Raw genomic sequence first — 13,182 nt, forward strand, 5'->3', positions numbered from 1 at the left:
GTTAATTTACCAAACAGAACAAATGACCATATCAGATATTTTATTTGTCACAATATATTCTTCAGCTTCAGGCAAAATTAATGGAAAAATGGTGGAAACATGAGCCCAATGAATATGATTATAAAGCATTATTTTACTTCCTCAAATAAAGATCCAAAAAATACCCTTATTCTATCTTATTGTCAAATCTAGGTCATGCTGAATAATGTACCTGGAAACAATAACTAATTTGTAATGTTCACCTTGGAGAAAGGGTCTATAAAACCAAGCACTGTACAAACCGTTATCTTAGATCCAGCAGAAACTTCAAGTTCAGGGGATCTGCACCTCAACAGGTGAGGACATTTCAGTTTAAAAAACACATCTACAGAATGAGGAGTGTTGAATTTATAAGTTGTGTTGCATTCTTCATGCTGCTGGTGCTTTGTTAGATATCACTATAAGGTGAAAAAATATATCTCAACAAGGCTATAATTGACATGGAATGTAAATAATTTGCAACAATATCTGCACATTAATATGTTGCTTTATATAATTCCTGCATCATGATTTATATGTTATTTCAGATCTTAGTAATTATTCTTCCGTGTTTCATGTGCTGAAGCTTTGGAAAATACTCTGAAAATACTAGTGGTGGTTACATGGGGTATCAGAAGCACACTGAGGATATAAAAGCTTGTTGGAGTATGCAGCAGAACCTGTATTAGCATCAAAGATACCGAATACTACTTGTTTAATCTTCAAATCCAGCCCTTTAGGATATTTTGACAGTATCTGTGGATTACTGACACTACTGTTAAAGTTCTTGAAAATTATTGACTCCCTGCCCAGAATTATCACACTTTAATGACTTTTTTTGGATACTCAACAAAAAACAGATAGATGTGTAATATTGTCTCATGTAATTATCCTCAGCCACAATTACAAAATTAACTAAAATAACAAACTTTGCTTCTAGTCCTTAGCCACAACATTTTACTGTGGTAAATATTACTGAGCTAGTGAAGAGCTGGTAAAGTCTCACTATTTATAAAGAGCAATGGGAGCCTTTAAAGAAGGCATATTGCTATTCAGGCTTGAAAAAGCAGTTAAAATACTAAGGGCAACTTTAACATCCAGTGTACAGTTCTATTTCTGTTAATTTAAAAAAGTAAACATCTATATGCATAAAGAATAAAGATCATTTGATTAGTAAAGGCAACTAGGATGGCATCAGCTGTACTAGGATATGACTTCCTGGCCCAAAGTGTCACTAGTTGGACCAAGATGTCACCAGCTGTACCGAGATTGACCCGTTGGACCAAGATATCACCTGCCGAACCAAGATTTGACCAAATGGACCAAGATGTCACCTGCTGGACTGAGATTTGCCCAAATGGACCAAGATGTCACCACTGAACTGAGATGGCACCAGCTGCAAGGCCTCTGCAGTAAATAACCTGATGGCATTCACTACTATGTCTTCACATTGATACTGGACAGTTGGATGAGGTACCAGAAGCTGAGTGGTGCACTTAGAAGAGCTGGTGCCTTGGGAGGGAGGGAAAATCAAAGAGAATTTCGAAAAACAAAAAAATTGAATATAGCCAGTGATTGGGCAGATTTTCTATTCTGAAAACAAACCCAAGCTAAAGAATTCACAAGAAGAACCTGAAAGTAATTCTTAAATTCCCTTAATAGCAAATTTAAACTCAATAGAAAGTTTGTTCTGCTCTTTATTTGTAGCAGCATTGAAATTGCATTCTGTTATCTATTGTCAGCTTGGTAATTCTTCCTCTGATATTAGTGAAAGAACAATGAAGATATGTTTCTACGGAATGAGTTAAACACATAGGCTTCCCTTCCCTCAGTTGTTAAATTTATGTTTGCACCTCTGTGGGACATACAAGATTAGACAGGATAGAAGGCAATTAGGTAACTCTTTGCCATCTTTGTTGTCTCCATTGGTAGTATTTTTACTTTTGAGTCAGAAGCTTACAGCTCACATCCTACTCTAGGGCATAATCCTGGTTGCCTCTTCATTGCGATACTGAGGACTGCTAGAGAGCTGTCTTCCTTCAGGTGGAGGCCCTATATTGGTGCACCATCAAAATCCAATCACTGGTCATTTATCTCATTTGCAGTTTCTGGGATATGGCCTTATGCTGTATTTGCCTACAGAAAAACAGTTAATGCATTTCAAAACTCACTATTGCATAGGATGCTTCTGAGAGTTATGATAAGGCGTTGTATAAAAGGATGTCTCTTTTCCTTTCTCCAAGTTGTGAAGTCCCCAACTTGGTTATGTGCTTCCTTCAGACAGCATGACCAAAACTGTTCATTGACTTAGTGACAAACTTGCAGATGAACTTGTATTATTATTCCATTGAGCAGTGTGTAGATCCTATATGAATGGATGGATGGAAGTTGGTATATAGAGGATACTAAACGGGCAACAGAGGAAGAAGCCATTTCGACTTTCTCCCTTTGCAGTAGGAGGTATCATGTCACCTGACTACACTACAATGTTTACTGGGAAATTAACAACCTGCACCATGTATACTATAACTTGATGTGGATTGACACTCCATCAATTGCTGTTTAACCAAGTTTAATTTTGAATGTTTCCCTCTCCACAGGTTTTGGAGTGGGAGTAAGAATGCTGAATGTAATCACAGTGCTGGCTCTGCTTACAATTGCAGAAGGTACCCCTCAAAATGAAACTGTGCAACCATCAAACCGCGGATTTCCTGATCCACTTGTTGAATACAACATGTGCCCCCTTCCAGACCAAGAGTATCCTTTCAGCACAGATATGGTCCCATCATATTGTGTCTGCATGCACTGTCAAGGACCAAAAGGGGATCTAGGTCCTAAAGGGGACAGAGGAAGCTCAGGACCACCAGGTACACTTGTGAAAATTCTTGTTTAGACCTGCAAGTTATTTGATAACAAATGCCCTCCTTGAGCAAAAGCATTATTTGAAGAACTTTTTGTATTAGTTATGAGCTTAGAAAACTAAACAAGCCCTTAAAACTAAACCAATCTGTGCAAAACTGAACTGCAATGTATAAAGGTAAAGAAAACCCAATAAAACTGAACTAGTACAGTTAGTTGTAAAATCAAACCAACTCTGTAAAACTGAACCAATCCCTTTAAAAGTGAACCAATCCATATAAAACTGAACCAATCCCTGTAAAGGTGAAGACCTCCCTGTAAAACTAAACCAAAACCTTAAAACCAAATTGGCCTCTAAAACTAAACTAAACTTTAACATTGAACCAGTCCCTATAAAATCGAACAAGTAATGTAAAGCAGAGGCAACTCTTATAAAACTGAGCCAGTCCCTATCTTGAAGAACTAGTCCTGAGAAAACTTAGCCATTTGGCTTCTCATGGTTAGATGGTATAAGCTAATTAGCAGAACTTGTAAATCCCTGTAGATTGTAGGAGGAAGGATTGGCAGAGACAAAGAAGTTCCAGAGGTTTGAGGTCCTGGAAAGACAAAATGAAACATTTTGTCTAGTTTTTGCTTTGTAGTGGTGCCTTTAAATCAATCTCAATACACAAGAGGTTGAATTTTATGGGTGGTGGAGTCTCCCATCCGTGCCGCAAATGCCGACTGTACTGCAGATGTTTGACACTTCTCGGCATGTTAATTGGCTGGTGGTGAGACTTTTGCCCCTAGATCAAGAGAAAGTCCTGCCTCAGAGAGCTGCCAGCCAGTCTTGCAGTGGGGACAAGAGGAGGCCCGAGAAGAAGAGGGCATCGGGAAGAAGGTGCGGGGGGTCCTGATGGCAAGGCCAGGTGGGGAATGAGCACCCAGGGGGGGTAGGGGGGGTTGCCTGATGTGGAAAGGAGGCCAGTGAGGAAGGCTCCCCCCCTTGCCACCTGAGGCCCAAGAAGGATAACCTGCCGGGCTTACTCCAGGGCCAGTGCAACCACTAGGCAAACTAGAAAGTTAAAAATTGGGGTGAGGGTGTAGGTGCAGCAAAAAACTGAATGAACTGTTCATGAAACTGCATAAGTAAACAAACAAGCTTCAGTTGTAGGAATGAAAGGTCTAAATCCACTGATATACATCCATATGTACCGACATACATATAGATTTCCATGTATTTATATTGCAGTCTTCCCAAAATTTCATGTCATATTCTGTGTTTTTTCCTTTATTCTTTCATGGGATGTGGGCATTGCTGGCAAGGCCAGAATTTATTGCCCATCCCTAAATTCCCTTGATCTGAGTGGCTTGCTAGGCCATTTCAGAGGGCAGTTAAGAGTCAACACCACATTACTGTGGATCTGGAGTCACATGTAGGCCAGACCAGGTAAGAATGGCAGATTTCCTTCCCTAAAGGACATTAGTGAACCTCTTCTGTTATGTGACAGTTTTAGAAATTTGTACATATACATGGCTATTCGAAAATGACAAACCAGTAAATAATATCGAAGAACATAATTTAATCTAGCCCACTCTATCGTAATGATTATTGATTGTGTAAATTGTGTATAAAATCATCAGTAACTGTGGCAGGAACACACAGTATTACATCATGTGAGCCGTATTACATATTATGATGTGCATTTCTTCTGGTACGTATCCTGTGTAGAACAATGAGAATGTACAATCAGTTTCATAATGTTCTCCTTTTTCATATAAAATAAATCTGTAATTGTAAATGCAGAATTTTTATTCATACTAATGCACATATTCATTTTCAAAAGTTAATTGTGGTGAGGGGCTGGGGGTGCGCACAATGCTGAGGGTTCACCTGGGGTGCCTAATACTCTTGCAACGGCCCTGCTCATCCCTGACCTCCTGGAAGCGGCCCTTAATTGGTCATTAACTGGCCACTTAAGGACCCTTTGATGTGAGGCTCTAGGTCTTCCCCACTCTGTGTAAAATTGAGGACCGGTCAGGGGAAGGCCATCAGGGTAATTTACAGCTCTCCCTTATCTCCAAACATGCCAGCGGAGGACCATAAAATTCTGCCGAAGAAGTTGAAAATATTTCAAGTTGAAGTTGAAAAACAATTACTTGCATTTATATAGCACCTATAACATAGTAACATGTCTGAAGATGATTCTTAGGAGTGGTTATAAAACAAAGGAGGTGATATTACATAGAATTACATAGAATATACAACACATAGTACAGAAACAAGCCATTCAGCTTGACCAGTCCACACCAGGGCTTATGTTCCATTTGAGCCTCCTCCCATTTTCCTCATCTAACTGTATCATAACCCTTTATTCCCTTCTCCCTTACATATTTATCTGGCTTCCCCTTAAATACATCTATACTATTTGTCTCGGCTATTCCCTGTGGAAATGTGTTTCACATTCTCTCTGGGAAAAGAGGTTTTTTCTGAAATCCCATTTTGATTTCTTTGTGGCTATCTTATATAGATGACCTCTAATTTGCTCTTCCCAACAAGTGAACACACTCTGTGTCTACTCTATCAAAACCTTTCATAATGTTAACAACCTCTATTAGGTCACCCATGTTCATCCTCTCCTAATACATATAACCTCATAGTTCTGATATCATCCATGTAAATCTTTTTTTGCACCCCCTCCATTGTGTCTATAATTCTTTTTATAATTGTGACAACCAAAACAATGCACAATATTCCAAGGTTCAAAACAAGTATTAGGACAAGTGACCACAGGTTTGGTCAAAGAGGTAGACTTTAAAGAGCGTCTTAAAGAAGGAGAGAGAAGTAGAGAGGCATCTAACGTTGTAATTCTGGAATCATCTTTTTTGCACCCTCTCCAGTGCCTTTGCATCCTTTTTTTTTATCAGAGAGATGGATTAAGTCTGGGAGGGAATTCCACAGCTTCGAGCCTAGACAACTGAAGGCACAGCCACCAGTAGTAGAGAGAAGAAAATTAGGAATGTCCAAGAAGCCAGAATTGGAGGAATACAGGAATCTTGGAAGTGTTGCCAGACAGAGAACCAATGTGCAATGGGCCTTGGTGTAAATTTCTCCAGGGAGGAATAACATTGTGAAAGATGGTTTATTTCCAGCTTAGAAGAAACTGTGGATCTAAAGAGGAAATTTGGAAGGAGCACTGATCAAAGATAATGATTACAAACATACATGTAAATATCTCTTTATGTAGGCAACCTGGGGTAGAAATTTGATGGAGCCTTTTGGGTGGGTTGCGAGTTGCAAGACAACTTCCATCTGGTGCATTGCCTTGCCGTTGACTAAGTTCCAAGTCCATTGGTGTGTTTTTAGGACATTTGGAGCAGGCATTCATGCCTTTGTCACTGGATCAAAATCTGGGAATTACCTTCCTAACAGCACTCTACGTTTAACCATACCAGGTGAACTGCAGCGATTCCAGGTGGCTCCAGATCACCGCCACATTCTTGAGTGCAATTAGGGATGAGCAACAAATGCTGGCCTTGCCACCAATGCTCACATCCCATGAAAGAATAAAAAAAGTATATTGCTTTCACTGGAATTCTAATGATGGAAATTAAGGAGCTCATTTCAATAATCCATAATAGGAACCAATGGGAATTGATTTGTGTCATTTGAATTATATATAGTACAAACAATTGTGATCCACTGGAATTCTCTATAATGGGAATGCATGGAAAGGTATTTGGTCTATTTGAATTCTATACAATTTAGAGTGAATGAATGTGAAAGGGTTTAGTACCTTGGGGTTTTTTTTTAAATATTCATTCCTAAGATGAGGGCATCAGTGGCTTGGCCAACATTTATTACCCATCCCTAATTGCCCTTGTTCAGAGGGCATTTAAGAGTCAACCACATTGCTATGGGTCTGGAGTCACATGTATGCCAGACCAGGCAAGGGCAGCAAATTTCCTTCCCCAAAGGGATATTAGTGAACCAGATGGGTTTTTACGACAATCGGCAATGGTTTCGTGGTTGTGATCAGACTTTTGAATTCAAAATTTCACCATCTGCTGTGGTGGGATTTGAACCCTGGTCCTCAGAGAATACCAGTCCAGTGACAATACCACTATGCCACTGCCTTTGTAATGAGAGGAAATGGGTGTGTTGTAATTTACAGTAGCTGTTTATTTTTCTTCAGCAATATCACAGCATTATATTTTTCTGTATTAATCAAACTGACATTTCTGTTCTTTTGTGGCAGGAAGACCAGGCTTGCCTGGCATAAAAGGAGTTATGGGATCAATAGGACACCTAGGTCCAAGAGGCTTTAGAGGGATAAAAGGTTTGTATTTATTAACCTTGTTTAGTCCTATGCATATGTGTAAAGAGGCATCATTTTAATGACATGATAAATTGTATACACCAGAAGTTCATTATGGTATGATACTAAAGAACTACACAATGAATGAATCCAACAAAAGTGAACACGTATTTGAAATGAACAACATGCAACCAAAATTCAGTAATTCTACAAAAATTTTGTAGACAAAAGCAATACTCATTTTTGTACTAACCTATATAAACCAGAATGTCTTGGGTTAGCTGATTTCAGTTAGGTTGCTGCAATTAGATGGTTTTCCACTTATGATGGCTATTCAGGAACCATTAGTGGAGAATGTTTACATATGTTAGTTGGATGAGAACAGGATTAGGCTTGCTTTGGGTGCCATCCATAGTCAAATAGTCTACTGACACTTTTGAAGAATGTCCACTTGAGTGAGGAACTGGTGAGCCATCAGCCCTGTTTATACTGTGCTGCTACAAAAGTCAGCCATTCAGGAGGAGGGAACTGAAAAGACTGATTGATGTATTACGTATTGGAGGTATTGACCTGAGACAATGGGGGAGAAATTGGTCTTTGTCAATAGCGCAAGATGGATGACAGCTAATCGGCAGCCCCCTTTAGAATCCCCCACCCCATTAACTTTTTCATTGAAGTCAAAGGAAAAGACAATTGGATAAGGTGTAAAAAAGTCTGCTGATTTGTTATCACCTGTTTTGTTCTAACCAAAGACCAATTTCACTCCCAAGAACTTTCTTTTATTAGCCTGAGTAAGAGAAATCCATTTCAACTGTAACACATTACTTTCAAAAAAATGCCATATTTCACCTTTGTATTACCTGCACCATTCAAACTTTAGCCAGTATTACTTTGGATTTACAATCCTTTTCAATGAAGGGAACAGTCTTGACTCCTTGTAAATATAAGTTCATATTGTTATTCTGGTAGAGGTCTTGCAAAGGTGGAGTAATACCCATTTGTGAGTTCTTAACTCTTAAAGCCCATTCAGCTATCATTCTGTGTACAAGGCTTAAATAACCCTTATCATTATAACATATATCAGGGGAAATATCATCAGAATCCAGGACTGGTCTTTTGAGATTTTTGCTAAGTGCAATTTGAATTTATTTTGCTTGCTTCTAATTGCAGGGCAGAAAGGTGCTCGAGGGCCTAGGGGCATGATGGGACTCAAGGGGATTCAAGGACAAAGGGGCTTTCGTGGTCTTAGAGGTAAGTCATAGAAATGTTTAAATTCCACTTGTATTTTATTCTTTTTCTTATCTTACTCTTGAAAATAGCCACTTGACCAAAGTGCTGTAGGGCTGCCAGCCCCTGTGGAACTCAGGATAAAGTCTGCATTTTCAGGAGTCAAAGGGAAAAAGTCATTCCTGACTGTTAAACCAGCCTATTATCCAAATACAAAGTTGACCCAGACAACATTAGCTTGACTTTCTTATCTGGGTTGTGAGAAAGTGCTGAGACAAATCTGTTTAGTGAAGGACCTGGAGCTGAATAAATCTGGCGCTGACAACAATCTGTGTAACGAGTGGTTAGTGTATGGGAATGCATTCATCTTCAAAGAGATTAGAGATATCATTGGGTAGAATTTCCACTGGCCTTTTCCATTTTCCCATTACTACAGCAAAAACCTCGGAGAGACAGTGTAAATGACCCCAATGTTTCACCCAGTTTTTGCCAATTTTCTATCAAGGTTATGGCAGGAGTTCACGAGAACCCTGGCAGAAATTATTGGTCATATTTGTAGCACAAAGGCAGAAAGTGCCTAATGGCATTCATCAGTGAAGAACTGTGCTCATAGCAGAGATTGAAGTTAGAGATAATAATATGGTAGTACCTTCTCTCTGATCCATAGCCCCTTCGAGCACAATTCCACATTGGGAGTGGAGGATTGGCCAATTTTTATACTGGTGTTGAATGGACCCTTACTGATGTACATAGCAGTTTCCTTCATTCTTTCATATCCTCTTTGAAACTCAAGTTCTGGGGCAGAAGTTAGTTGAAAATGTTGTTATGAAGATGTGTTATATAGAATATTAATTTATAATGCTGGACATAAATATATATATATATATATATAGAACTTTTTAAAAAGAACACTTCTGCTAAAAAAAGGAACACTGATCTACAGCAGCTACTATGTTGCACTTGCTTTATGGAGACACAGAGACTACAAGCTCTCAGAGACAGTGGCTAAGATAAGCCCAGACTGAAACCAGAGAGAAGTCACGTTACCAAGCTCTTGGGTGAAAAAGATACTGGATTTGAACTAACAAAGAGATTGCCACAAAGGAACAACCTTACCATGCGCCGCCCCCCCCAGCCTCCACGCACCCCCCACCCCCCACCACCCCCCCACAACCTCCCCAACTTTCTCTGAAACCTCTCTCATCAAAGCTGAGCAGTTTACAATTTGAAAACCCACCAGAAGATTGCTGCATTGCTTCAAAGCGAGGGTTCTTAAAAGAAGATTCTGAGAGAATCAACCAGCCACAAATGCAGAATGACTATTGCAGTGAGAAACCCAAGTATCAGCAGCTACTGTGAAAAGTGCCCCTTCAGCTCTAAACAAGTATCTAGGCAATCCTTGAACACATTTTTTTGTCTGACTTTAATTTTTACTTGGCCAAGTTTTAAGATCTGATACTCTGCAGAGTTTTATTTCTTTCTTGCAAGCTTGGGTGGTGGGGGTGTGGGGGGTGGTGGGGGTGTGGGGGCTTGTCGGGGGATGGTTAGGGGGTTGGGTAGTGGGTGTGTTTTTCCATTAGCAGGTGGTTGGACATATTTGTACCGTTTTAACCTTTTGTTAATTTCTGCACCTTTATCTGTGTGAGTTTTAGCAATAAAACTAACTCTTTATTTGTTAACTTAAGGAACCTGGCTGGCCTATTTCTTATATTGAGCTACACATATATATCATGTGTGTGTGTGTATATATATGTATATAATATATATACATATAAAATTGGCAATATCACCTTTTTAAATTCAAGCTGTTATAACCAACCCAGGAGTGGGACAAAGAGCAGAGTTCACCCCTCCTAACCTGGTCATAACAATGTTTTCAATCCACCTAATTACAATCAAGCCACAGTCTCAACAAAGTAATTTTCTTTTATTTATTAAATTTATAGAAAGTAATCAATCAAAATAATTTTATGAACACATATGAGAATGTCTTCTGTTGCTAACTTTTCCATTTTTAAAAATTCTAGGTCCAAGGGGTATCCCAGGTGCTAATGGACTTCCAGGCCTTAAGGGAAGTGCAGGTTTACCTGGTCAATGTCCAGCTAATTGCCAAAGCAAAAAAGGAGATGCAGGAAAGAAAGGAGATAGAGGCCTCCTTGGTCCAAAGGGGGAAATTGGTGAACCTGGCTTGGTTGGACAACCTGGAAGTAAAGGTGAACCAGGAAACATTGGACTGAATGGAGACAAAGGAGTTAAAGGAACAAAAGGTGACCAAGGGGAACAAGGTATTTGTGATTGTGTGGATGGAGAAAAAGGTGAACATGGAAATGTTGGAGCTGCTGGACCACAGGGAGCCAAAGGAGATCTAGGGCCAATGGGTGAGCAAGGAAAGCAGGGTGAGAAAGGAGACAAAGGTGAGGAGGGCAAAGAAGGTGAAACTGGACCTCCTGGCCCATGTGCTCCAACTATCCAATCTGCATTTTCTGCTGGTCGAAGTGCTGAAGAAGGCTTACCAAGTCCATATTTCCCAATACCATTCACTGCTGTCTTCTACAATATCCAAGGACATTTCAATCCTCCAGTTGGAGTTTACACAGCCCCAGTGAATGGAACATATATATTCAGTTATCATTTGTCAATAGATGAAAAACCTGTAAAAATGGGATTATTCAAAAACCGTAAATTAATTATCAAAACAGCTAACAAAATTATCAAGGACCAGGCCTCCCAAACTGTAATAATGCACCTTGATGCAGGGGACAAAGTATGGTTACAAGTAAAGGATTCTAGTTTCAATGGCATATATGCAGATCAGGATACGGACAGCACATTCAGTGGCTTTCTGCTTTACCCTGATTCCTGTTATCCAGTTATTCCCAGGGAGAAGTTTCCAGGCTTTGCAGAAGAAAATTTTGATTACTACAATCCTGATTTTGGCAATGAAAGCCCAACGCATCCTGAAAATGATGGCTCTGGTTCCGGTTCTGACTTCAGCTCTGGCTCTGGTTCTGTTTCAGGTTCGGGCTCCGGATCTGGTTCTGGCTCCGGATCTGGTTCTGGCTCCGGATCTGGTTCTGGCTCCGGATCTGGTTCTGGCTCCGGATCTGGTTCCGGCTCTGGCTCCAGATCTGGCTCTGGCTCTGGATCTGGTTTTGATTCATTTGAGCCCAAATCTCCAAATGCCACGGAAGCCCCATGATAGGAGCCGGCACGCTTTAAATCCCCCAGAACTCACAGTCAAAAAACTCAAGGCCACCAACTTCAAGATTGCAATCATCTCTACAGTCGCATTTTCAGCTGTAATCACCAATTAGACTAACTCGTTAATAAAGGAAGCATTCAAAATATTGATTTAAATATGTTGTAAAATCATGAGCCAAGGCTTGTAGTTTTTTTGTTTATGTTACAATGTGAGCAAACCATTATTACCATTTGCTAACTAGGAATGAAAACATAGCATTTGTTTTTTCCACTCTGAACTCTGACTGCTTTAATTTTCCCCTCATAAGTTTAGGAATGTAAAGACATGTTTCAGGTATGCTGATTGACATACTTACTGTTGGTTCCTTTGTTTGATTCCATTCACATGCTACTTTTGAACCAAACATTTCCCTTACTAACTGCGCAAGTTATTAGATAAAGGTGTCAATCGGCGGAAGTCAATAATTCCGGATCCATTGCTCCAACAAAATGTTCCATCTCAAATATATGGATAGGAAGTATGGTTCAGACACTGCTCAGTCTACCTAGGACATGTTTCTTTCAGAGAATGTACCAATTAGAATAAAATTCTGAAAATACGTGCTGTGTGGTTTTCTGTTTCTCTCAAACTAGCTCTGTCTTTACACTTCTTAAACACATTGACATGAAACTGCGTCATGCAATATTACCAGACACGTGCTGAATGTATATTTCAAGTTCCTCTGCCTGATATTCTAATGGGGGAGTTGGAACACAGGAGCAGACTGGACCTGAAAAGACCTGTTTGGCCTATGTGGCCAAACACAAATTTCAATTCAATCTTTACTGTTCACTACCAATATCTCTCAGTTGACTTTCATACCAAATGGCTGATGTTATCAGCCTTAATCGCCTGTCTGAGCAGTCCACCCCAAACATTTACCACCTTGAGTGTGAAGTAAGTAAACTTTTTCTGTTCCATTCACCTTCCCTGTTCTGCAATTCAAACTCTCTCTCTTATATGGTAGCTGGGTCAGCAATTTCTCAGGATCCAGCTTGTTGACTCCCTTAAGGATCTTGAATATCTGAATAATATTTTTCTCAGTCTTCTCTTGTATAAACAAACTCAGTTTTGTAGGTTAGGTGCAATGTGTAGGTTAGGTGCCCAATACCTGATATTAATGAGCAGCCCTTTGCTGCACCTTTTCGATTGCCAATAAGTCCTTCCTGTAGTATGATGACTAGAACTACACACTGTATTCCAGATAGGAATGAACCAATGCCCTGGATAGGCTCAATATCATAATCTGTGATTTGTGTTCCATGCACAAAATATCCCAAGATTCTCTTTTTTTATTTGTTCATGAGATGTGGGCATTACTGGTAAGGCCAGCATTTATTGCCCATCCCACATTGTCATTGGGAAGGTGATGGTGAGCTGCCTTCTTGAACCACTGCAGTCCACCTGGTAAAGGTGCACCCAGACAGCTGTTTGGAAAGGAATTTCAGGATTTTGATCCAGTAACAGGGAAGAAGTGGTTATATCGTTCCAAGTCAGGATGATGTGTGACTTGAAGGGGAACTTGCAGGTAGTGGTGTT

General features: G+C 39.9%; 1 protein-coding gene across 1 annotated transcript; it reads left to right on the forward strand.

Annotated features, from left to right (window-relative positions):
• Window positions 1-1,345: 1,345 nt before the first annotated feature.
• Window positions 1,346-11,601, forward strand: LOC144694307 (uncharacterized). The gene is made up of 5 exons (XM_078564639.1): window positions 1,346-1,430; window positions 2,619-2,885; window positions 7,116-7,196; window positions 8,346-8,426; window positions 10,430-11,601. The coding sequence occupies exons 1-5, from the start codon at window positions 1,346-1,348 to the stop codon at window positions 11,599-11,601; spliced, it is 1,686 nt and encodes a 561-aa protein (XP_078420765.1).
• The last annotated feature ends 1,581 nt before the right edge of the window (window positions 11,602-13,182 follow it).

This window comes from Cetorhinus maximus, chromosome 19 (assembly GCF_964194155.1).
Source record: "Cetorhinus maximus chromosome 19, sCetMax3.hap1.1, whole genome shotgun sequence".
NCBI lineage: Eukaryota > Metazoa > Chordata > Chondrichthyes > Lamniformes > Cetorhinidae > Cetorhinus > Cetorhinus maximus.